At 40.7% G+C, this 27,280-nt stretch overlaps 1 protein-coding gene across 1 annotated transcript in view; it reads left to right on the top strand.

The window, feature by feature from the left end:
* LOC126162267 (methyl farnesoate epoxidase-like) overlaps nucleotides 1-27,280 on the top strand; it is a 143,477-nt gene that overhangs the window by 25,489 nt on the left and 90,708 nt on the right. Inside the window, exon 2 of the mRNA XM_049918665.1 lies at nucleotides 8,325-8,576. Coding sequence (XP_049774622.1) covers nucleotides 8,325-8,576 — 252 coding nt within the window. The remainder of the gene's footprint in view (nucleotides 1-8,324; nucleotides 8,577-27,280) is intronic.

Here is a 27,280-nt window from a genome sequence, read left to right as displayed (position 1 = left end):
GGATGTACAATACTGGCAAATACAGAATACACCAGAAGACATGACAATGTAGCAAAAATAATACATCAACAACTTGCCATACAACATAAACTAATTAAACAACACATTCCCACATACAAGTATGCACCACAAAATGTACTGGAGAATGATGAATACAAATTATACTGGAACAGAACCATTATAACAGATAAAACAACACCACATAACAAACCTGACATCATACTCACCAATTAAAGAAGAAATTAACACAACTAATCGAAATATTCATACCCAATACAACAAACATACAGAAGAGAACAGGAGAAAAAATTGAAAAATACATCCAACTGGCTGAGGAAGTCAAGGACATGTGGCATCAGGATAAAGTTGACATTATACCAATTATACTATCAACTACAGGGGTCATACCACACAATATCCACCAGTACATCAACGCAATACAGCTACATTTAAACGTATATATACAACTACAGAAATCTGTAATTATTGATACATGTTCAATTACCCGAAAGTTCCTAAATGCAATGTAACATATACCGTACAGTTAAAAGGAAGTCATGCTTGATCAAGGTCCATGTCACTTTCCATTTTTAACCAGACATAACATCTGAGAAAGGAAAGAAATAATAATAATAGTATTTATTCAACATCAAAAAATCAAATACAATCCTCAGAAATAATACAGTTTCAGGACATCATACTGATTATTCTTCTGAATATGTCAATAAGTTTTAAACTAAAGATTAGTTTGTGTTAATAAATTTTACATTTTGTTGCTATCAAAACATTGTATCAGTTGTGAGTAATTTAAAACTATGTGCTTAACACACAAGATAAAGTACTCATCTAGGGAATAGAAAGGGTTTTTAGTTAGAATTCTTTTTAGCTGTCTTTGTTAGTAGGAAAGGCTGTGAAACTTTTCAGTAGGGCATTGGCTAGCTTCATCCCAGCATGAAGTGCATTTTTTTTCACATAAAGCTGTTCTGTGGCTATTTACATAGTATCTAAATTTTTGTCTTGTATCATACTGGTGCAGCTCACAGCTGGAATTTGGATTTACTGTTTTCACAAGCAATATAACTTTGAATATTTATACACCTGTAATGGTATGCATACCTTATTGTGAGAACAGGTTCTGACATGTTTCCCTAGTTTGGCACCACAAATAATTGTGATAACTATTTCCTGTAGTGTTTATAATGTGCTTAGGGTGGCTTGAGTTGTTGCACCCCAAATTTCTACAGCATAGTTTAAATTTGATGAGAATAGCGTGTGATAATCAGTTTTTAGTACACACATAGCCTTACAATATTTGCTAATCGTGTTTATGGCAAATACATTCTTCAACAGCTTTGAGGCTAAGAAATGAGGTTGACCTGGATTGTGATTCCCAAGAATTTTATCCAGTTTTCCTGTTTTACAATGTCATTTCCTATGAGTAATTTCATGTCAAATTCTATTTATGTCCTTGTGTTAAATTCCATTACTTCAGACTTTGAAGCACTTACAGTGCCATCTAGTGGAAAAATTTTCATTTATTTATTTTTTTCCATAATATTTCCTTCTTCTTCTATAATATTTCTTTCAAGTTTGATCTCATTGGGAGCAGTGGTTCTTTTTTTACAGGGTTTTGAAATTGGGACTTTAATTATAATCACCCCTTATTGTTGATTCTTTGGAAAAAAAACTATGACCTGTAGCTGGAAGAAAGCAAAGATCACATTCATCTGCAAGATGGGTAACATAAGTGATCCACAAAACTGCTATCCTATTTAACTGACGTCCATCCATTGTAGAATCTTAGAACATATTCTGAACTAAAACATAATGAAGTATCTCAGACAATGTGATGTCCTCTATGTGAACAGCTCAGATTCTTAAAAAATCAGCAGTACAAAATGCAGAATGAGATTTTCACTCTGCAGCAGAGTGTGTGCTGATATGAAACTCCCTGGCAGATTAAAACTGTGTGCTGGGCATTTGCCCATGAAAGACCAAGGTCCCGAGTTGGAGTCTCGGTCTGGAACACAGTTTTGATCTGCCAGGAAGTTTCATATCAGCGCACACTCCACTGCAGAGTGAAAATCTCATTCTGGAAACATCCCCCAGGCTGTGACAAAGCCATGTCTCTGCAGCCTACTTTCTTCCAGGAGTGCTAGTTCTGCAAGTTTTCCAGGATAGCTTTTGTGAAGTTTGGAAGGTAGGACACAAGGTACTTGTGGAAGTAGAGCTGTGAGGATGGGTCATGAGTCATGCTTGGATAGCTTCATTGGTAGAGAATTATAAGAGCCATGGAAGGCTCAGCACCTTGATCTTCATGCAAACCCTCATTTAAAAAGCTTCATATTCTTCCATTACCATGCCTATATATCCTAGAAACAATAATGTTTATAAGGAAAATCGTAGATGAAAATAGCAAGATTGCTCCAAAAAACCAAAATATCCATTCATACAACACAAGGAGTAATCAAGATTTACATATGCACTTTTCACATACAACACTAAAACAAAAAGGACCCTTGCAAGCAGGAAAAAAACTGTATAACAAACTAGCTAAAAAAATTAAGCAATAACTGGCACGCATAAATTCAAAACTGTGATGAGTGACTACTTGCTACAGAATTGCTACTATAGTGTTGATGAATTTTTATCTACAATGTATATATGTGAAAAATTTAAATAGTTTATACAATTAAGGCCAAAATAAAAAATGTGTACATGTAGATTTATCAGTGTGTTATATGTGGTCTATTACATATATGTGTGTGTCTGTATAATCAAGGCCGAAAGTATGAACTGTGTGCGAGTAAAATTTATTTGTGTATTTGTGAAATGTTAGTCCCATATCTTAGAGTTATATTGCTATATACTGAAAACCATACAACAGTTTTTCTGCGAACTTTATTGCAAATTATTTGACTTGTCCTACATCATTATGTACCCCTGTACAGTGTATGATTCACAGGACCAATAAATATACAATACAATACAATACAAGAGCACTTGCCCACAAAAGGTAAAGGTCCCAAATTCAATATAAAATGCAGTTCACACTTTTCTCACGTGATTTTCTGATAGCCATGATCAAGGTAGTCAGGTTGATGTAGTATTTCTTGATATCCAAAAAATATTTGACTCAGTGCCACACCACCAAAACATATTAACAAATGTACTATCATATAGTGTATCAAACAAAACTGTATCAGATTAGATTCAATTTTTTTTTCCATAGACCCAAAAATGAGATGATTCTCATGGGTGTGGAGCATGTCACTAAGTATAACAAGGATACAGCATGTTATCTTGGATGGAGAGACATTAGCTGATGCAGGGAAGTATATTAAAATTGTTGCTATTCACATTGTATATTATCGATCTGGCAATCAATATTAATAACAATGACAGACTTCTTTAATGAAGTACCATCTGCACAAATATTCAGTCAGATCTTGACAAGACTTCAGAGTGGTGCAAATATTAGCAGCTTGCTTTCAATGAACAAAAATATAAAATTGTGCACTTCAGAATACAAAAAATGTAGTATCATATGACTACAATATCCAAGAGTCACAAATGAAATCAGTCAACTCATTTGAATACCTGGGTGAAAAAATTAACAGGGATAGGAGAATTATAAGTTTAAATATCTGAGTTATTATCAATAGGAAACAAAAACATTTTAAGTTTATATTTATTAACACAATATATACATGTTCAAAAGACAACAGCAGTAGAGTAGTAATACTTTTATTGAGCTTTTAAAAATACAAAAAATGAGAAATGCACTCACTTACGTTCAGCTGTGCTTAAGAGCACGCAAACAAACCCAAAGACTATGCATTTAGCAAATGTCACAAAGAAATGCAATAACAGTCTCAAATGAAGAGCATTGTTCATGCCATCATCTCTCAACTTAATGCACTGGATCCAGTCTTCTGGAATTGGCTTCTCTTATTTTTTGTCACATACTGCACAGAAAATATCTGACCTGTCTGCTGTCTCTTCACGTGCAGTAGGTCTATTATGTCTGGAACAGGATATGTCCTCAGAAGCAATGCTTCTTATGTAGCAGAATGTCTCCCCAGTATTAGGTCCATAAGACAGTATGTATTTTTGTATGGAGAGGATGTCATGACCTCTGATCATCTGGATTGTTGTTTTCTCTTACTTGTTTGCTTAGCTTTTGGTACAGGCAAGATATCTGCTGGAGATACTGATGTTTCTGCTGTGTTCTCACTTCCCACAAATGGAGAATTTCTACCTGGGTCACTGTTGGAGGTGCTGTTCAAATCTACCACTTTAGGTGGAAGTTGTTCTGTTCATCGAGAATTCTGGATTAGATCTTCCTGGGGTCAAACACTGACATTTGATGGAAGGAGTACCTTATCTGAAAGCACATTGGGGTTAAATGGGTGTTTACTTGTTGCATGGAAGGAATGCTTTGTCTTCTGAAGAGTGATAACTCATTCATAGGCATTAAGAAATACCGGGCAGATGTCACTTAACATAATTGCAGTCCCTGGCTTGTCATGCACCCATTTATCAGCTTCAGCTGCATAAGCAGTTTTCAGTGGTCCAAAGAAACAATTATCTAGGGGCTGAAATTTAGGACTGGTGTGTGGTGGCGTGGATAACAAAGTTATGATAATCTTGACAATAGAGAACAGCTTGAAGACTGCAATGCGACTTGCGATTCTTAAGTATCAAGAAGAATGGACCATCTTTAGTTGGGTTGGCATAGCCATTGAAGTGCTTTAGGTAGTCAATGAAGAAACCAGAGTTTATGAAAACACTGTCTGAGATCATGGGGAGAGTTCCTTTGGGTGCATCTTTGAAGAGCGTAGGCTCCATCCTCTTTCATGGAAAGATTATGGCTGGTGGTATGAAGAAACTGATAGGGTTCATTGCACAGGCAACTGTGATGGTTTGCCCTCTTTTTGCTGACACAACCTACACAACCAAATGTTTTCCTTTTGGAATTATGATGTTTTGGGTCTTGTTAGAGCAGAAAGTATTCCTGTTGAATCCATGTTACAGGTGTGATGAGCAAGAAACTTTTCCTCTTCTGCTCCCTGCTTCAAATTTTTTACAAATCTCTCAGTTTGAGGTTTACTGAAACCAGTACTCCTCCCTATATTGCACTTCTCTGGAGTCCGAAGTGTAAGACGGTGGCTTTTGTAGAAATCTTGAATCCAGTGCTATCCAGCTGTCTTTGCATCGTTACTGAAGAGGGGATCCAACTTGTTAGCCTCTGTGCGCTCAAACGCTAATTGCATGAGTTGCAGCCTGCTGAGACCAAAGAACACAGCATAAAGGTCCCTGACATAGGTTGCAAATTCTTTGTCTAATTCATATGAGAAATTTTTTAAAACATCCCAGTGGTGTTGGTACAGTGCCCTAAAAGAAAACACTATCTGTAATCAGAATATTTTGAACATAGCCTATGCATTTGTATATTGGATGCTTAATAAGGGAATACATAAACTATGTTCACTACTCATTGCTACCAGTCTTTTGCTTAAAGTAAATTTCTATGTACCAAGAGCAGCGGCAATCTTTCATTTGCTTACTCCATTTTTTGTTCATTTTCTGGCCTCATTGAGCAGCTCTTCAGTAAAGATGAACTTCCTGTCCAATTTTTGTACTTAATTTGAAGTCAGTCTGAAATGAAACCTATCCCTTAGACTCCACAACACATGCAAAATGGTATAAATTTGCAGTTGCACCCTAAAGAGTAAGCACTCACTCTTTGGTGATGTAACATGCATATTCTTTCATACAGTAACAAAAAAATATTCTACCCAAAGTCAGGAGATGGCAGCACATGGCAAATTTGCAAAATATGTGGATGCATTATAGTAGACTGAAAGCCAACCTCTCAAAATACAGTCAAGAACTGAAGGTGATTGCTCATGTATTATGTGAATAATTTTTGCAACACAGTAACAGAATTACATTAAGAAAGCTGAAAAGTGGTTCTTAGGGTTTCACTTCAGAAATACAGGGTTTCTTCACACAGCTTCTATGAGGAGTTTCTGATACCATTTTTTTGTTTCTGATACCACTCCAGACACTACTACATAAGTGGCAAGCTGATCAGTTTAATCAGCTGTCAGCAATACAAGCTGCACTCTCTTTGAGACTGTGCACCCTATGAAGCAATTTGATCACATTGTTTGTTGGTTAGTTACATGTTCCAAGGATAACTTTGCTTGATAGATCATAATGATGTGGAATGAGACATTTTACATTCACATTGCAAATTAATTTGTACATTGGCTCAACTATAGGTAAAGCAGGAAGGTGACTTAGTTTCATTGGTAGGGTACTGACAAAATGCAGTCTATGAACTAGACTGTCTACATGACACTAAGGTGATCCAACGTAGACCATTACCCAAGTGTATAATCAAATAAGACCAACAGGGGATATTGAATGTACACAAAGAAGGGCAGTACAAATTGTGACAGGTTTTTCTCTCCCTTGGGAGAGCATCATGGAAATGCTGATTCAACTGAACTGGCCAACTCTCAACTCTTAACAACATATATCAAGTGTCTGACAAAACCATCCCTATGAAATTTAAAGAACCAGTATTAAGTGAGGAACTTAGAACTATACTACAATCCACTAGGTATAACTTCCACAGGGATGACAAAAACTACATTAGAGTGTTTCAATATGCACACAGTGGCTTAAAAGCAGTCATTCCTCCTGCACTCCACACATGCATGGAATGGGAGGAAAACATAATAATTGATACAGCATGAAGTATCCTCTGCCACACTTCTCAGGGGTTTGCACAGTTTGGATGTTGATGTGGGTGTAACTAGTTTGAGGAGACATAGTGGTTCATAGGACCTAAATGAGAGTACTTTGAGGAGAATGGAAGGTAAGGTTTTGGAACAGAAGGAAGATGCGTTACTTCCTCAAAATGTTCAGAATGCCAATCATATTCATTTTACAGCATAAAAAATGACTAGAGCCTACATTTGAACTATCAGGCATTTTACATGTGAGCCAGTCACATTAGAGGATGTAGAGTAATGCTTCTAAAAATAAAGAACACTTTCTCTTGTGAACATGTCTGAAGAATTAATTGTAATAGCTTTACAGCCAGTTCTGGCTATATAAGGATTTACACTCGCTAGCTCCATCCAGTCCTGTTTTAGGACCCTCAATGAAATGTTGACTCCCGGCATGTTTCGATGCAACCACAGAATGAGCAGCATTTATGGTATCACATTTAAATTATACAGTGTAGTTAGAATAGTGAATAGTGTTTTATTCGTCTCATAACATACAATTTCTAATCATATGATTAGTGTACAGGAGACACGTCAAAAAATGGATAACACAACTTAGGCCTAATTGGTACAAAGAATTTTAACATTAATATAAACTTTTATTTTTCTTTCCTCCCTTTTGTGAAGGACAGCTACATTTACACACAAGACTATATGTAAATTTATCCTGCTCAAATGTTCAGTTCATCCTTCATGAACTCCTCAACAGTGTAGTAGCAGCGTTTGACAAGTATATCATATAGCTTTGTTTTCAGTGTCGCTAGGTTCATACTCAGAACATTCTTTCCTTTTAGCTTGTTATGAATTTTCATTGCCATATACTGAGGAGACTGCGCATATAGGTTTAACCCATGAGTGGGAAGCATGAAATTGTCTTTGTTTCTTGTGTTATATGAGTGATTGAAACAGTTTTTCTCAAATAACTTCTAAATTGCTATGTAGAAAGATGATAATATCATAGATGTATAAGGAGGGAACTGTTAATAACTGTTGTTTTTCAAATAGTGGGCGACATGATGTCCTTGGATGGGCGGTACACATGTTCCTTATTATTCTTTTCTGTAGCTTTAGTATGCGCAATATATTGCTTGAATTGTTTGTAAATGTAATATTAGTCAATATGTTTTGTACAATGTTTCTTATTTGTGTATGGCTGCTGATCATGACTGTACAGTTGAAACTGTTATAGCCACCAAATAATTTTGTGAGCATTAACTGAAATAAACTATAGAAATTTTGAAGAAATATTTCTTATTCCATGTGTTTCCAGTGTAAATAGAAAAACTGACTTGTTGTATTTCATTCATGACAGTAATGCACAGATATTTAACTCTGGATGCACAGGCCAATGGCCAATTTTTGTGCTACATTTGTATATGAAATGATTGCTGTTAACTACTCTTGATCTTGCAGTCAAGAAGTATAGAATTTTCTATATTCTGAATCTAGTTCATAACTTTCTGTGACTTTTGTACTAGTATTCTTACATTTATGGAGTCCATTTTGTACACTTTATAGGGCCAAAATGGTTGCCACTCGTTGGAAATTATTTGCAGCTTCAGAAATTAAGACACCACCTAGGTTATCTTCACCTTGTATGGGATGATTTGGCACTTTCTTATGGACCAATCATTGGTCTTAGACTTGGAAATAATCTCATTGCAGTTATCTGCGGAAAGGAAGCAGCTTCTACTGTTCTCTCTACAGATGCCTTTGATGGTCGTCCTGATGGTTTCTTCTTCCAGACAAGAACATTTAACAAACGATTAGGTAAGAAAATGTTTACACCACTTGCCAGATGTTCAGTTTATAGAGTTTAATTATTTGTTACAACAATTACTCTGAGATGCTGTAAAATGAGCAAGCTTGGGCCCACATTTTCTAGTTTTTCAAGATTTGTCCTCCATTTTTGTTCCTAAGTGCAAAAACATTTTGTGGAAAAAGTGGTGATTTTACATGTACATTCTGACACAGAATGCATAACTAATCATTCTTGTATGGGAAAAAAACTTCTTTTCCTAAACGGACTAATGTTGACGCACTATAGGAAAACTTTAATTTTTAATTTTTGGGAAAAAGTTTTTGATCAGATGGCCAATATTGCTCATGATTTATGAAGAAATAATGTTAATGCAGGTTCTGTAAAGTAAAGTAAGGCAGAGAAAAGGCAGTTAAAGTTAAGTACTGGTACTTTACTAAATATTTTACTGAGTGAAAATATTACAGATGGGAGTGTGACACAAGTAGGGGAAGTATCATTATGAGATTAGAAAAGAATTTAGTGACCCAGTTCCAAAACAGAGTAATATTGTCTCCTAACTGCTCTGGGCTCATTTTTCCTTATTTTTATGTCCGAAAAATTATAGGTAATTACATCTTCTTTCCTTTCAGCTGGCTTCTTCCTAAACTTCATAGTTTCCTCCAGGCATGACACTCTAACTTTCTTGGCACATTATAACTGACTACAATATAGTTATTTTCTTTCAGGTTTTTGTTCCATGATATATTATCTTTTTAAGCAGGGTTTTTATAAGTGTTACTGTCCTCTTGTCCACACTCCAGTCCATCACTTGTAGAATAATCAACAGTGAAGTCAGACTTGTCAGTAGAAGAGGTTATACACCAGTAATTTTTTCTCTCCTTCTCATTTGCAGGTGATCCAAGCATTTGCACTTCCAAGTCTGCAGGGATGACTCATTTTCCAGGCCTCACGTTTATTAATTACCTTTTTCTTCTTACAACATGTGCAGACTCTGCTCTCTTACCAATTGCTGCTTTAAGAAATGATTCACTGATACATTCAACTTTCACAGACCTTTCAACATCTGACAGTCTTTTCAGAACTGCATTTGCCTTAAAACTTCTAAAACCTGAAACCATGCTTTCTTCTTTGAAATGCTAATTAAATGGACACCCTAGCTGCAAACAGGCGTTGATGTACTTCATTGGGGACATGTTGAAAATGTGTGCCCCGACCAGGACTCGAACCCGGGATCTCCTACTTACATGGCAGACACTCTATCCATCTGAGCCACCACGGTCACAGAGGATAGTGCGTCTGCAGGGACTTATCCCTTGCACGCTCCCCGTGAGATCCACATTCCCACCATGTCCACACCACTACATTCGTAGTAGCGGTCGGGGCACACATTTTCAACATGTCCCCAATGAAGTACATCAACGCCTGTTTGCAGCTAGGGTGTCCATTTAATTATCATTTCATTTCTAGCAAAGCTGCATGGTCATCCATGGTAACTGTTCTTTCGGCAACAGATACTACCGTCATATATAGTTTTCTTCTTTACCTTGAAGAGTCACTATTTTTTAAGCTATCTTGGAAATGCTTCCTTAGACAGCTCTTAAATTTTTCTCCATTTGTGTTTTGCACCATTCATGTAGGATATTGTATAGAACAATTATGTAGGTATATTTAAGTGAAACTGGAGCAACTTCGTGCCAAGACAAAGTTGTCCTAGGTAACCTATATTGCAACACCAAGCATAATTTCCAAATGATATAAGAAAGTAAATAGAACTTAAGCTTTATTAAAGGGACAATGTAATTTTATACTACTTAATGTAAAGAAACTGATACTTATTTGAATTTTAAGGTTGAAATTAATCTCTACAGGCAAGATTGTTGTTACACTACTTTACCATGACCAAAGAGGGGAATTCTTGTAACAATGCTTCCAACAAAGAAAAAACATTTGGAAACCAGTGCAGCCAACTTAGACTGAGACTATACATACTACCAAAGAGTACAGAACACCTGTATTTCCAGAATCTTCAGGGTAATCTCCAGAGGAGAATAATTTATCTTTTCCTTGTATGTGGGACAAAGTTGTTCCAAAAAGCCAATTCGGAATTATAACTCTGAATTATTAAGTCATGGGAGAACAGTACATTAAATAAGGATGATAGCAAACCAGCAGTTCAACAGTCTTGAGGAAAGATATACATCACTGTCACTTCCCAGTTCTACAAACTGATGGTGAGGAATCGGCAAGGAAATAGAAACTCAAGATTTTGCCACAATGCTTGAATGTTATTCTTCTGTTTGTGAATTTACAAGTGGCTATTGTTAGAAATTCTATTGTAAGCATAGAAGAGCCAGTATAAAAACAAAGATAATAATGATGCAAATTCGTCATTTTCATTCTCTAAACTGTGTCCATGATAATCTGCTTGCCTTCATCATCAGAGCTTGCTCCTTTCAAAAAGTTGTAACAATAACATCAAAAAATCTTATTGTAGAATACTGTTTTAGATGATGATCAAAATCATTGGAATTTTAGAGATGAAGCCAACTCACTCTTCTTTCAAAATGAATATTATGTTGTAATAAACAAGTTCATAAGTGTTGAGAGGGTGGGTGGCAGAGAGTGGGGATCAAAGGCTGAGTGTTCACAATGGATATTTTTGGCAATTTTATGAAAGGAAGGCTCTGAACATGAACTCTGGACATCTTACACCATATTCTATTGAAGGATAAACAACTATGGAACAAAACTAGCCTAATGTGTTTAAGTGTTTTAGGAGCTATTTATACTTACCTTCTACTGAATGTAGGAGTAAGTACAACATTACCAGTAGGCTGAACACAACTTTATTCCACATGAGAGCATTAACAACTTGAATACATACAATGTAGGCTTTCACGGCTGGTGTTGTCTTCAGTTGAAACTTCCGGACTGAGAGGCCGTGGTCGATGTATAAAATTTCCACCTAATGTTTCGTCTCCATCTGCTGGCACAACGTCAACATCCATATTTTGTCCAACTTTAAAACTAAAGTTTTAAAGTTGGACAATCAATTACTCTTAATCGAGAATGATGACGCCTTCCAAAGATAGCCATACCATCGGCATTTCGTGACAAATGGTGGTGCCCTCTATGCACTCTATAAATGTGAGAGTACCTGGACCCTCAGTTGCAGTAGCCAGATGACGCGGGAGAAATTCAGAAGATGTCTCCCGCAGATGGAGACAAAACATTAGGTGAAAATTTTATACATTGACCATGGCCTCTCAGCCCAGAAGTTTCAACTCAAGAACTCGAATACAGTATTTAAGTGTGAATGTGCATGGACACTTCACTGCATCTTCAGGAGGTAAAGTTCACAGTGTTGCTGATAGAAACACATGCAGGATGCTAGCTAGTCCTCAGGCAGGAGGCATGAGTTACAGGGAGGACAACTGCAGCAGCATTAGTACTTTGTTTATGCTTTGTGTTTAATTTCCTTTACTAGATGTGAATAGCAACTCATTTTTTTACTTATTTAGTACTTTCAATTGCTTTACTATTTTTTGTACTTGCAAAAGTTAGCCTCATTTGTAACTTTCAGTAGCAGATATGGCAAAGAACTGTGGTCCTTGAGAGAGCATGCTCATCACAAACACTTGGATTATATTGAATTACACTATATGTACTATTTGTTCCATAGACCAATACAGATGACATTTTCTAGGCTGTGGAATCTGTTAAAACAAAAAATGTGTAATACATATTTGCAGAGTAACTGTATTTGATGAAGTTCCTTTCACAGATTCTAAGTGAGGTGGTCCACAGCAATATGTAAAGTTAAATATTTTACAGATGTTTCTATTAAATCTTAATTAAGAAGCAGACCACAAATATTTAAATGTATAAATACTGAAGTGCACTGGATAATACCAGTTCTGTTGTAGCTAAGCACTATCAAAACCAAAAACTATTTTCAAGGCTTACTTATACTGATTTGAATTACTGCATTGAAGTTGTATTGAAGTTAGATATTACATACACACATCAAAAAAAGTTTTGCATCACACTGGTTCCCAGAACTCTTGAAGATAGATGTTGACCGTGGATATTGCATCACAACCACAGTCCCTTTGATGGTTCAGAGATGTCACTAAACCTGCCCAATGATGTAAACAACCATGCATGAGCAGGGCCTAATAGGCGGATGGTGTCCGACAACCAATCAGTTCCTGTCATTCCACCGAGAAGGAGGTACATGGCTTGTGTTGTCTATAGTTATGCCTAGATGGTCAATACCACAGTTAGATCATGTCCACATTGCTACTTTGTGCCAGGAAGGGCTCTCAACAAGGTAAGTGTCCAGGTGTCTCAAGAGTGAACCAAAGCAATGTTGTTCTGACATGGAGGAGATTCAGAGGCACTGCCTCGCTCAGGCCACCCAAGGGCTAATACTGTAGCAGCTGACCGCTATCTACAGTGGCTTGGAGGAACCGTGACAGCACTGCCACCATGTTGAATAATGCTTTTCGTGCAGCCCCAGGACATCGTGTTATGACTCAAACTGTGCACAATAGGCTGCATGATGTGCAACTTCTCTCCCGGCATCCATGGCGAGGTCCATCTTTGCAGCCACAACACTATGCAGCACTGTACAGATGGGGTCAACAACATGCCGAATGGACCGCTCAGGATTGGCATCAAGTTTGCTTCACCGATGAGTATCGCATATGCCTTCAAACCAAAAAATCATCAAAGAAATGTTTGGAGGCAACCTGGTCAGGCTGAATGCCTTAGACACACTGTCCAGCATGTTCAGCTACGTGGAGGTTCCCTGATGTTTTGGGGTGACACTATGTGGGACCGATGTATGTTGCTGATGGTCATGGAAGGCACTGTAATGGCTGTATGATACGTGAATGCCATTCTCTAACCAATAGTGCAACCATTTTGGCAGCTTATAGGTGAGACATTTGTCTTCGTGGATGGCAAATTGCTCCCCCCTTGTGCACATCTTGTGAATGACTTCCTTCAGGATAACAACATCGCTCGACTAAAGTGGCCAGAATGTTCTCCAGACATGAACCCTATTGACCATGCCTGGGACATATTAAAAAGGGCTGTTTATGGACGATGTGACACACCAACCACACTGAGGGATATACACTGAACCGCCGTTGAGAAGTGGGACAATCTGGACCAACAATGCCTTGATGAACTTATGGATAGTATGCCACGATGAATACAGGCATGTATCATTGCAAGAGGATGTGCTGCTGAGTATTACAGGTACCGGTGTGTACAGCAATCTGGACCACTGCCTCTGAAGGTCTCGCTGTATGGTGGTACAACATTGCAAGCTAACATCCCAAAGATGTTTGGGCTCACATGAGGTTCCTCTTCATCAAAAAGTTAACACAACATATAATAACAGTAATAATAACATCCGGTGCTAAATTAACGACCCATAAATGATGTAGGCCACACAGTTGCTATTTGGTTAGAATAATGTTTATTCAGAAAGAAAACTAATAGTAAAAGTGGTCGTATTTAGAGTTACTGTTACACTCAACTGCATATCCATTTGACACAGTTCAGTCACTTACAATCTCATCACAAAATACAAGTCCAATACTCCACCTTGTAATCTACACAAAAAGTTAGAGTTGACACCAGGTGCACGGCTGCTCACCGCTCAGAGACTAAGTCCCGCAATATCACACAACGCGAAATTTTCTAAGTAATTTCACTTCCTAGCTGCCTAAAGACCGACTGACTGCTTTTGAGTCCCAATCCAAACTGTTCCTTTGGTGTCTAGACCAGAACTGTCCACTTTGGTGTCTCCAGCCATACTGTCCCTCTGCCCATCTCCGGCTGCATCACCCGCATGCTGAACATTGTCACTCAACTGACTAGTGCAGTTCCCTTCCCAGAAGCTGTCCATCTGATTGGCTACAGATTATTCTACATTATTTTACATTTTAACATATTTAAATAATCAAAGCTTGACCACTTACGCATTCTAACTAAAGTAACAATAATATCCATTACATAATAAATGTTAAATTCTTTTACATAAAACCAATACAATTTCCTTCTTAACTTTGAATGTCACAGCCAGTAGCCTTGCACCAATGTGCTCTCTGATAAATAAATAAAGAACAAAAGTAACTATTATGCACTAAACATTACAACAAATATTCTATTACCTAATGATTCAATGAGGTGTCATGCTGTCATCATTCAGTGTGTTTTGTGTGGAGGAGATGATGATCTGGTGCTTAACTGAAAATACTGATAATATAAATTTACTATAGTTTTTAAACAAATAAAGTTATAGAGTTGGTATGTCATTTTAATGATGTGCTATTATATGAAATGTTGATTGTTAAGATCGACCAAAGCACTCAGATTTTAGCATTCAGGTCTTTGTTACAAAACATGTTAATTTCACTTTAACAGTAAATCCTACACTATTATAGATACGATAAACATTCAAGTTTTATTGGGATCACCATGAAAATTTAAGAAAGATGGTATATTAATATTACTGTGGCTTCATTCCCTGAATTACTACAGAATTAAATAGTTTTCATAAGTGTTTCCCTTTATGACCGATCTTAGGCCTGCCATATTTAACACTACTACACCTCCCTGGACACAAGCAGCTCCTACGGGGTTTCTCTATGATGCATGTTCTCGTCTGTCTCACTTGCATGCTACAGCACTTAGGCCTGATCAGCCTGGCCTCATTCAGCACAATAGACGCCTGTTAATTTCCCCATCTCATGGTTAATCTGCACTATTTGTAGCACACTGTCCTGGATGGCAGGGTTTGTTTCACAATTCCTGGAAGACTGTCTCTTTCGGCCATGTACTTAAATGAGACCAAAATGCTCATTAACTCACAACGTGGAATGTGTGGTTTTCTTGAGCAATAAAAAGGGCAGAAATGATGTTTATGTTGATCTCTATTCCAATTTTCTGTACAGGTTCCGTAACTCTCGGAACTGTAGTGATGCAAAACTTTTTTTTATGTGTGTAGTATCATATTGTGTGATACAGTTAATAATAAGTACAGCTAATGGTTTTGCTAAGAAATTCATAAGTGGAGTAGAAGTTTGCCACTGAAATAGCTCTAAACTGTTTAGGGTTTCTTGCCAGTTATTGAAAAGAATGTGTTCCTCAAGGACGTACAACTTTCTGAATGAAAGTGAGTGACCTTAAGCCCTTACGAGGATTGTGTTTAGTCCTGGTACTGCTTCAGTAAACTGACTTTTCGTTGTTAATGAAATATGTATTACTTATGACAAATTTTAGTAAAGAATAAATATGCTGAGAAACAATAGAAATTATACTCCATTCTTTGAACATGTTTCTCACAAACAGTTTTGCTTCACTTGATGAGTCCCCTCAAAATATGATACCATATGATATTATGGAGTGAAAATAAGCAAAATATGTCAGATGTTTCACTTTTACATCACATAAGTCTGAAAATACCCACATTGAACATAAAGGTTTGTTTAGGTGCTTTAGGAAGTCTGTAATAGTCCCCTCTCAACTGAATTTGTTATTGAGTTACGATCCCAATAATTTAGCATAATCTTTGATTTATTTAGAAGTTTAAGCAGTTCTTTTGTATGTACCTTCTAACTAAATTTATTATTACATTTTAATCTCAAGAATGCTGTTATCTCATTCTATTGCTTGTCTTCATATTGTACATATATGGTGGGTGAAACTCTTTCAGATCTTGAAATGTACACAATTGGTTTTTTTTGTTTTTTTGTTTCCAAAGTTGAATATCAGTGACTTGGGTAACAACTTAACAATGTACATTAGCAGCTCTGTATAAATCTACATTTGACTTTCTATTAGCAATGTTTGTATCATCTGTGATCACTATGCAAAATAAATAGTAACAGCTCTTTGATGGAAACCTTTGGGATACATCTTGTGATTAGTTCCCATTCACATAAAGACTGATTACTTAATACAGGACACTTGCCTACTGATACCTTTTGTTTCCTGTTACATAGATATGATTCAACTATTTCAGAGAATTTTTTATGACATCACAATATTCTACCTTACTTAAAAGGATGCTGGGAGTTTTAGTGACAACTGTTCAGTTGATGTCACAAATGCATCATGTAGCCTGCCAGAAATCCACAAAGAAATCTGATCTGGCACCAATGATTTCTTGACAGTGGCTCAAAGATCATGCTCGGTTCTGGATATGTGTGATAGAAAACCTTTTACATGGTAAATGGCCAAAAGGTTAGTTCATATTTATAATGAGCAGTTTAGAGACGTGATCATAAATGATAATAAGACAGAGCCAGAAGGCTTTGCCTCTGCTGCTCGAACAGTGGCTTCTCTCTCACCGAGGTCCAAGTGGTAACAGGTACAATGTTAGACACATGAAGGCTCTCTGGAACTCAGTAGAAAGTCTGGTTAATTCATAAAGCATACTAGCAATGAATTAGGGCTAGTGCCAATCTCATCATACTGATGTTTATCATAATTACTTCAACATTATACACATATATCAGTATGGGGAATGTGATTCTTCAATTTCTCTAGGTGTATTTCATGACAAAATAAACCTCGGGTGAACAGCCTGGTATGAGTGTGCATAGGACACAATATTTCGGCAATCAACCATGTTCCTGTTATAATGTCAAGTTAAACACATATATTTCAGAACGACACAACACATATAAGGCACAGAGTAAGTTGACAAGCAAGACGTGTACACATTAGCATTTGAATGAGCACTGAGTCCCAGTCTAGCGGCTGCTGCTCAGCTGGGCGCTTAGGTGGCGCAGCTGCTGCATGGCTGGCAGACAGCGCCGCACGTAGAGGACGTGCGTAATTGCACGGCGGCGCTTTGAATGATCGACGAGTCACAACACTTTTCCCCCCTTTGAAATTGTTGCACTGGTCTTGATGGAGGTGTCCTGGAGATGGCTAAGGTCCATAGGCGTTGTTTGACTCTCCGTAAAGTCTCAAGGAGGAGGCTTCCCATACGGACGGAAGTGTCCCCGATGATAATGGGTTGAGATGACAGGAGACGTAGGGGTCGAATCTGCTGGGGCCCCATGCACCAATCTGCCCATTGCGGCAAGTCCAGTTGATATGACAGGAGACATGGGCGATGTGTCGGCGTCCGTTGGAGGAGGAGGCGAGTAGATTTGGTCTGACAGAAGATGGTCATCCAGTTCCTGCATGGGCACGTCTCCTGGTGGTGTCCATTCTTGTGCTGGCATTGCGACGATGGTGAAAGGGCTGCGTTGTGAGTATTGAGAGATGCCAAGATCCCGAGCATCAGGTAGAGCCAAAGGTGGTGTAGCGGCATTCGGAACAGGCGTTGCTGGCACACGAGGCCGAAGCTGGTCCGAATGACGCACTGCAACACCCGTGTCCATCTGGAATTCATACAGGCATCTACCACGGTGTCTTAAGATGCGGCCCGGGCTCCATTTTGGCCGCCTGCCATATCCCCATATATCTCCGTACCCAGACGAGGTCATTGGCGGTGAACCGGCCAAGTGAAGGTACCCGCGGCTGTGAGGTGGAAGGCCGCAGAAGATGAAGTAGCGTGTGGGGCTGTCGGCCATGTAAGAGCTCAGCCGGGCTGTGGTCGCCCATGGGGGTGCAATGGTAAGATGCCAGAAACAGGAGAAGCGCATCATCAGCAGCAGAAGAAGTCAGAAGTTTCCGCATCTGAGCCTTAAATGTGCGGACCAGTCGTTCAGCCTCACCTTTGGATTGTGGATGGAACGGCGGGGCCATGACATGCATAACGCAGTGACGAGCACAAAAATCCGCAAATTAGGAAGGGGCAAATTGCGGACCATTATCAGTAACAAGAGTAGAGGGGAGGTCTTCCAAAGAAAAAATGCAGGCGAAAGCACTGGTGGTTGCTGCGGTGGTAGGCGACGTGCAACGGACAATGAAAGGAAAGTTGGAGTAGGCGTCAATTACGAGGAGCCAATAAGTACCTAAAAAGGGTCCCGCAAAGTCAGCATGAATGCGCTCCCAGGGCTTCTCAGGCAAAGGCCACGGTGACAAAGATGACTTCAGGGCAGCGGCTTGTGATGCACAAGGGCCCCAGGCAGCGACCATGTGTGCTATTTCAGAGTCGATGCCAGGCCAGTACACATGATGGTGTGCCTGAGATTTTGTGCGAGACACACCCCAGTGCCCTTGGCGAAGGAGGCGCAAGACCGAAGCACGCAAAGACGCAGGTACCACAACACGTGGCGAAGCATTGTCAGTGGAGAGGAGGATAACACCATCCCTAGCCGTGAGGCGGTAGCGCAAAGCGTAGTAGTTACGCAACGGATCAGAAGTCTTAGCGGACGGGCAATCTGGCCAACCCTTCTGAATACAGCGTAAAACCTGGGAGAGGGTAGGGTCAGAACCTGTAGCAGCTGCCAGCCTGTCCCCAGTGATGGGGAACCCATCCACAACCTGCTGCTCGGCAACATCCAGGTGGAAACACAAAAGTTCGTCCCTATCGAATGCCTGATCAGGACCCGTGGGAAGGCGAGACAGAGCATCAGCATTTGCATGTTGAGCCGTTGGCTGGAAATGAATCTCATAATTGAAACGGGACAAGTAAAGAGCCCAATGCTGGAGGCGGTGTGCAGTCTTGTCGGGAAGTGACGTTGATGGATGAAACAAGGAAACAAGTGGTTTGTGATCCGTAACAAGACGAAATTTTGAGCCATAGACAAAAACACCAAACTTATGAAGAGCATAAATAATGGCCAAAGCTTCTTTCTCAATTTGAGAATACTTTTGTTGGGCATCCGTGAGCGTTTTGGAGGCATAAGCAATGGGTTGTTCCGAACCATCAGAAAAACAGTGTGCAAGGACTGCACCAACCCCGTATTGAGAGGCGTCTGTGGCAAGAACAAGATGTTGGCCAGGTCAATAAGTAGCCAGGCACGGGACCTGTTTCAGCATAGTCTTCAATTTCTGGAAAGCCGCTTTGCATGATGCGGATAGTGAAAAGGCACGTTTTTATGCAACAGGCGATGCAACGGCTGAGCCACCGAAGCCGCAGACGGTAAAAATTTGTGATAGTATGCTATTTTCCCCAAGAAGGCCTGCAGTTCCTTAACAGATGTAGGGCGACAGTTTGCTGAAGCGGACGAATACCATCCCGAGAGAGTTGAAACCCCAAGTACGTGATAGACGCCTGAAAAAATTGTGATTTCTGAAGATTACACTTAAGATCGGCAGTCTGTAAGAGATGAAAAAGTGTGCAGAGATTTTGAAGATGTTCTTCAGTGGTGGAGCCAGTGACAAAAATGTCGTCCATGTAATTGTTACATCCAGGGACAGGGAGCAATAATTGTTCCAAGAATCGCTGAAAGAGAGCAGGGGCGCTAGCAACCCCGAATGGCAAGTGTTGGTATTGATAGAGGCCGAAAGGTGTGTTAAGGACCAGAAACTGCCAGGAAGCAGTGTCAAGAGGAAGTTGATGATAAGCTTCTGACAGGTCAATTTTAGAAAAATACTGGCCTCCAGCAAGTTTAGTGAACAGTTCTTCAGGACGGGGCATAGGGTAAGTGTCGATGAGGCATTGAGCATTTACAGTGGCTTTGAAATCGCCACAGAGACGAATATCACCATTTGGCTTAGCAACGACAATGACAGGAGAGGACCACTCACTGGAAGTGACAGGAAGCAAGACCCCTGAAGTAGTGAGATGATCCAACTCCCGTTTTTCCCGATCACGAAGGGCCACAGGAATGGGCCGAGCCTGAAAAAACTTAGGCCGAGCAGTGGGTTTGAGTATGATATGAGCTTCAAAGTCGTTTGCACGGCCTAACCCTGGAGAAAAAAGGGACGAAAATGTTGTCGACAAGGAATCCAGTTGAGCATAAGGAATAGCATCAGAGACAATATTGACAGAGGCATCGATGGAGAACCCAAAAACGCAAAAGGCATCGAAACCAAAAAGATTTTCTGCGTAGCTCTGGTCGACCACAAATATGGGAACAGTGCGAACGACAGATTTGTAAGATACTTCAGCATTAAACTGTCCCAAGAGAGAAATCTTCTGTTTATTGTACGTCCATAATTGCCGAGTGACAGGTGACAGGAGTGGAGAGCCCAACTGAAGATACGTCTGAGAATTAATTTTAGTGGCAGCAGAACCGGTATCCACTTGCATGCGAACATCTCGACCAAGGATTTGGACAGTGAGGAATAACTTCCCTGAAAGGGAAGAAGTGCAATTGACAGACAACACAGAATCAGAATCAGCGTCATGTTCATGAACATCATGTATGTGGTCGGATTTGCAAATGGAAGACACATGACCTTTCTTTTTGCAATTGTGACACACAACCCAACGTTGGGGACAATCCTAGCGTGAATGTTTCGTAAAACACCGCGGACATGAAGGAAGTTGCCGGGGGTTTTGCTGCAGTTTCTTAGCGGGTTGTTTACGGCTAGACCGAGGCTGCGTATGGGAGCGCACTGCGGCCATGTCAGCCAGCGGGGACGCGCCGCACGCATCGTCAACAGCGCACAGAAGTTGTATTTCCCCGACATCATCCCATGCCTCTATTTGCGCTCCAGCGGCGCGAGAAATTTCAAAAGACTGCGCAATGGAGAGAACTTCATCTAGAGTCGGATTTGCCAACTTAAAGGCACGTTGCCGAACTTCTTTGTCGGGCGCCAACCGGATAATAGCATCCTGTACCATGGAATCGGCATAGGATTCTTTGTGAATGTCAGTAACAAATTGACACTTTCGACTAAGGCCATGAAGTTCAGTAGCCCAAACACAATAGGATTGATGTGACTGTTTTTGACAACAATAAAAGGCAACACGAGAGGCTACCACATGCGTTTGCTTTTGAAAACAGACAGACAGAAGTGAGCACATTTCAGCGAAGGACAAAGACGCAGGATCCTTCAAAGGAGCCAATTGCGACAACAACCGATACATTTGAGGTGAAATCCAGGAAAGGAACAGAGACTTACATGGTTGTTCGTCCGTGACATGGGGGGGGGGGGGGGGGGGGGGGTTGTAATCAGCAACAGCAGTGGTGGCAGCAATATTGGCTGTGGTCCCTGTGCTGGGTGGTGGTATGTTGTTGTTGGCAGGAGGTGCCGTCGGCTGTGGCAGCAAGACAGGTGGTGAGACAGAGGTGATGACGACACATGTCACGGTCCTCAGCTCGCTGCAGCATGGAGTCAATGAGGCCAACATATGCTGCAGCAACAGGCATGGTGATGAAGTGCACAGTAGGCCTTGCTTTTTTCCATGGTGAGCCTGGTGCTCAGGTGACGTGATGCCACACCACCAGCCTTGGCGTTGTGTGCTATTGTACGTCAGTTTGCCGGTACAGTGGGGTGTGGTGTGGTGCAGCGACAGGGTTTGGTGAGAGGGCAGTAGCATGCCAGAATGTGATGCACAGTGCCCCCCCCCCCCCTCCTCCCTGTGGATGGTATACTGTGCACTGTCCTGTGTTGGTGTCATGGGCATCCACTGCAGGTGTCCCTTGCTGGGAGGCTGGGTCACGAACGCTACATGGGCATGCATCAGCACTGTAACAGTGGTGAATGACCCTTAGTGCCAGGGACATGATTTTTTGCCAGATGACTCGGGTGCAGTGGCTGGGCAAATGTATGGTGTTGGGGGCAGGGTGACTGACATCATTGATGGCTCTGTCAGGTTGGTCGGTTGGGCAAACAGACAGACAGTACCCACTCTGGAGTCCCATGGGCCATCATTCAAACCAGCAGTATTGGGTGAAGCACTGTCACTGTTGCTTGGTACCACCTCGATCTCGATGTCTGGTGGTACACACAGGCTCAGAAAGCGGAGTGTCTATGCCAACTTCAGGTGATCGATGGAGGCCTAAGGGTGGTGCAGTGGAGCCACAGGGAGAATGTCTTTGCGCCATGTAAGAGGACAACATGTGTTCCTGAGTACTGTGGGCAGAGTAGTGGCTGACCGGCATCTACCTGGAGTATCACATGAGTACATGTGCTGAGACCTCGGTTCATGTAGGGCTGGCAGTTGCTGTGTCACCTGTGAGGTACTGGGCACAGGCACTCCACTGAGTCATGTAGCTGCTGCATGAAGACAAGGATGCAGGGTGGCAGGGGGAGTGACTTAATGAGTTTCTTCGGACAAGTGATGTACCCATATCCACCTTGCAGGCCACCCAAAAACCTAAGAGGAGTAGAGGCTGAGAGGAAGACAAAGTTGGATAGTGGCATATGAGGGCAGCTTTTAGAGACCTGTGTATATATCCACCATGCCATTAGCAACAGAGAGGTAAGTGGTCGTGAAGTGCACAAGTGTGCACAGGTTGCTTAGAGAGTCTTAAATAAACAAGATGTGAACTGTCATCAACAGTCAGTGGTGATGTTACAGAGACAGGGGCACCCAAAACATGAGACCCATGTATCTATAAAGGCCTTTGCCACTGTGTCTGCAGTTATGTTAGGCACAGGTACTGTTTTAGGGCACCAGGTGAACTGATTGATAATAGTAAGGAGATACCGGTGGCTGTTGGATAACAGCAGGGGGTCTGTGATATCCATATATATGTGTGAGAGAAGCAATGGTCCACCAGGAGAGGGGGAGAAAGAGGCGATGTGGGCATGCACATGTCTGCCAACTTTAGACCACTGGTACGGGATGCAGGCACTGGCCCAGTTGGTGCAGTCGTGATTAATCTTGGGCCATACTAAACTCTTCTTCACAAGCATGGCAGATGCATGGATGCCAGGATGGGCCAGGCTGTGCAACTGCTTGAGGGCTGCCTTGTGGACATCCAGGGGAAGGTACAGACGTATGCGTTCTGAGGGAGGGCCTGGGTGGTTGGTACTGGCATGGATGTTGCACCAGATGGGTTCGTGGGCGCCTGGTGCCATTTGCAGTTGCAGACTGAGACCCGTATTTATGTTGTCTTACAGCCATAAGAGCTTGGGATTGGCAACCTGTGCGGTGGCAAGGGCTGCATAGTCGAGGGGAGCGGTAAGGGCACATGATTGCCTAAGGCAATTGGTGATGCTATGTCCCTTTTGGCAAGGTGCCAGATGTCTGTGTGTGCTGTTTGTGACAGAAACCCATTGTCAAGGGGCAATGGTTGGGTTGGTAAAAATCATAAAATGGCACTTCTCCAATGTGGGGTGGAAATACCTAACCACCTCATACATAGCAAGGAGCTCACACTTATACGTGGCACAATGCAACTGCAGCACTGTAAGCTTCACTGAGAAAAAGTTAGAGGCTGCCAAGTCGCTTCAACACTTTGTTACAGGACTACACCTCTGATAAATTGGCTGGTGTTGGTGACAATTGTGAGCAGAGCAGTCAGGGTGGACAGGGGGGTTGGAGGGGGGGAGTGGTTGCTGTGAGAGCAGCTTGCAAGAGGTTGCACTTTGTTCATTCAAAACTGATTGAAATTTGTGTGATCCAGGGAACAGACCTTTTATCTTTTGTGCACTCGCCCTGAAGTGCGGTCATGAGCTGTGTTTGACTGCTCACAGCTTCCCATTCCAAGGAATCTGCGGAGTTCCTTGCATGCCGTGAGATGTGCAACTTGGGTCTTCATGTCAAGGTGGCGAGAGCCTGCAGATGATATCCATAACTGAGGAAGTTGGTCTTCAGAATGCTGAAAACACCCATCTCCAGTTTGATAATGATACCAGCCTCCTGAAGGTGAGAGAATACACCTTGGGGATGGTGACGCTGCTCCACCAGATCACATGAATAAATTAGGATACTGTTCAAGCAGGCAAAACACCCTGGACTGCTGTAAGGTGATGTGTGCTAGAGAGAGATTCCACTACTTTGGTCCACTATGCTAACAGCTGATCTGCAATCAAACGAATAAATCATGATGTTATTCAAGTCGGTAAAGCATACCAGGACTGCTGCAAGGAAATGAACGTTGCAGAGAGATTTCACTACTTCAGTCCACTTTGCTCATGGCCTATCCAATTTGTCTGCTGTTTTCATCTGCTGAAGCAGATGGCTCACAAGCGTGCATGCACTGTAGCATGTCACCACATTAGAAGAAAAGCTATAACCTCACAGAAAGCCAATGTTTCTCCTCCTACGCTGCTCAGTTGCTGTTTTTATCCAACTCTTCAAACAAAGCACACAGACCACTGTCAACTGGCTGCACAATTGCAAAGTCAGGATTTATCTAACACAGGTATTAGAGTTACCCAGATATCAGTGATTTGTAAATATGTAAACAAGCAGAAGCAATATACTGTGACTTTTAAATATTGGAATTTTAAATATTGGTCTAAGGTATTTTTTGTATTTTGCTTGTTTTACTATCTTGACAATATTTTTCTGTAGTTTGCTGTAGCAGCTATCACTTCTACAACAAAGGGAAGCTCAATAGCTAGGAAAAATACCAGGTCAAACTGAAGAAAACTTTTGGTGACACAATCAGCAGCAATTCTGTTTAGCAGAAGAAGAATTGAAAAACACTACCTGGTGTAATGGGGAAATGACACAGTATAACAGAATGTTTTGGCCGTGTGCCACATTGTGAACCTAAACATCAGAGAAGATCAGGAGTTCCATCCTGTTCTGTATGTAGATAGGAATTAATAATAAATGTGCTAAGTGTCGTACTTCAGTGATGAGCCTGCTTTCATATTTAAACTTGATTATGATTACTAAGTGATATTGCTTGGTGGAATCACTGCTTACTTCAAATTACATCACTATGGTTCCAATTAAGCACGTAAAAGTCATCTATGTATTCAAGAAATGAATCTATAGCAAAACAGTAGCAAGTTAGCTGCACATCAGGCATCCAGCAGCGTTCTCTAGAGACACTGGTCAGGACCTGGTGAAATGGCAGAAAGGATTTAACCGTGTTGCTTGAAACAACATGTGGGATGACATGAAGTGTTGTACGGCATATCCCAGCAGTGGTTTGAAAACAACACCTCTACAGCAGGTTTTGAATCAGTATAATATCCAAATTTAACAACTCTCACAACTTTTTGCAATGTCATGAGATGTTTTCAGTATTTTTAACTCTTCTAAAAATAAATGTTCAAGCAGTCAGAATGAAATCAGTAGAACAATGATCAAGTATTGTTCAGCTGTACTTTGCAGTGTATTAAGTTACTTAATGAATTATTTTGTAGTGATATTTCCCTGAGAAACTTGAATAGGCTTTTGTCAAGCCACTTCACAAAAAATGAAACCTTAGGAATTATGTACAGCTTGTATTCCAATTCCTGCCCTTTCAGGCAAGACTCATCATATTACTGCCAGCACTTACAAAATATTTTAAGAAGGTCCTTTAAAATAGATTTTTTAAGCAGTCATTACAGGAAATCATATCAGTTTGGGATATAAAAAAGGACCATCATCTGAACAGGCAATATCTCAAACTTCATCTACATCTACATATAGATAGGTGTAGGCATAGATGTAGATGTAGATCTAAAACTTCCTGGAAGATTAAAACTGTGTGCAATTGGAAATTTGTGGTAAGGTCTTATGAGACCAAACTACTAAGGTCTTTGGTCGTTAAGCTTATCCACTACTTAATCTAACTTAGACTAACTTACACTAAGGACAACAAACACACCCATGCCTGAGGGAGGACTCGAACCTCTGACGGGGGGAGCAGCCCGGACCGTGACAAGATGCCTCAGACCGTGCGGCTACCCCATGCTAAACTGTGTGCCTGCCTAGATCTCAAACCCAGAATCTTGCCTTTTGCAAGCAAGTGCTCTTAATGACCAAGGTACTGGGCACAGCTAATGAACCATCCTCACAGCTTAACTTCTGCCAGTATTTCCTACTTTCCAAACTACACAGAAGTTCTTCTGGATACCTTACAGGTATACCACTGCTGGAAGTGTTAGTGCTGCAAGGTGTGCAGGAGGACCTGTGTGATGTTTGGGAAGGGAAGAGTGTTAGTCATGCAAGGTACTTAGAAGAAGTTCTGTGAAAAAATTGAATGTGAGATGAAGGAGAGTGTGAAAGTGAAATTTGTTTTGAATGAATATATACTGAGTGTGAAAGACAGTGGACATAACAGTGTCTGGGAAATATTTTCACCAGTGATTGATAAGGATGGGAGTCATACCTGCTTCTTGTCAGGTGCTCTGCTCTCCTGTATTGCAGATCCACCAACATAGATCTGAAAGCACCTTTTTGCAGAACAGAACAAAATTTGAGTTTAAAAAATTGAAGCATGTGCATGAATTACACTGTACGGCACATTCTGACATTTTGTACACTCACATGGAATAATGTTGTATACGGTGGTCTGTATTTTCTGCTGTAATAGTTGACCCATTTACTGTTCAAGGGTAGCACTAAACAGCAAGGAGACTCGTGCAGTTTTTGCACCTCTGCACAAATAGTGCTGTATGTTACAAGAATGGCAGAGTGCAGTAAGATGACACAAAATGTGCCACACAGCATTATTCATGCACACACATTCAATTTACAGTTTAAGTTAAAGCTTCGGTAACTAAAAAGTGTGTAGAAATTTGTGCCTGAGATTTTTGTTCATTTACATTACAATCAGATGGAAAATTTTGCACTTTATGTCAGGAGCTTGTAAATGTAAGTTCAGAATTGGGACATGTTGACACTTCCTAAATGTTGCCTAATCCTACAAAAGTAGCATGAAACATTAAAAGATAAGCGAACGGAGTACAGGCTATAGGAATCCAGGCTATAAGCTTATATGCA

This window comes from Schistocerca cancellata, chromosome 1 (assembly GCF_023864275.1).
Source record: "Schistocerca cancellata isolate TAMUIC-IGC-003103 chromosome 1, iqSchCanc2.1, whole genome shotgun sequence".
NCBI lineage: Eukaryota > Metazoa > Arthropoda > Insecta > Orthoptera > Acrididae > Schistocerca > Schistocerca cancellata.
This window is presented reverse-complemented; position numbering and strand designations above follow the sequence as displayed.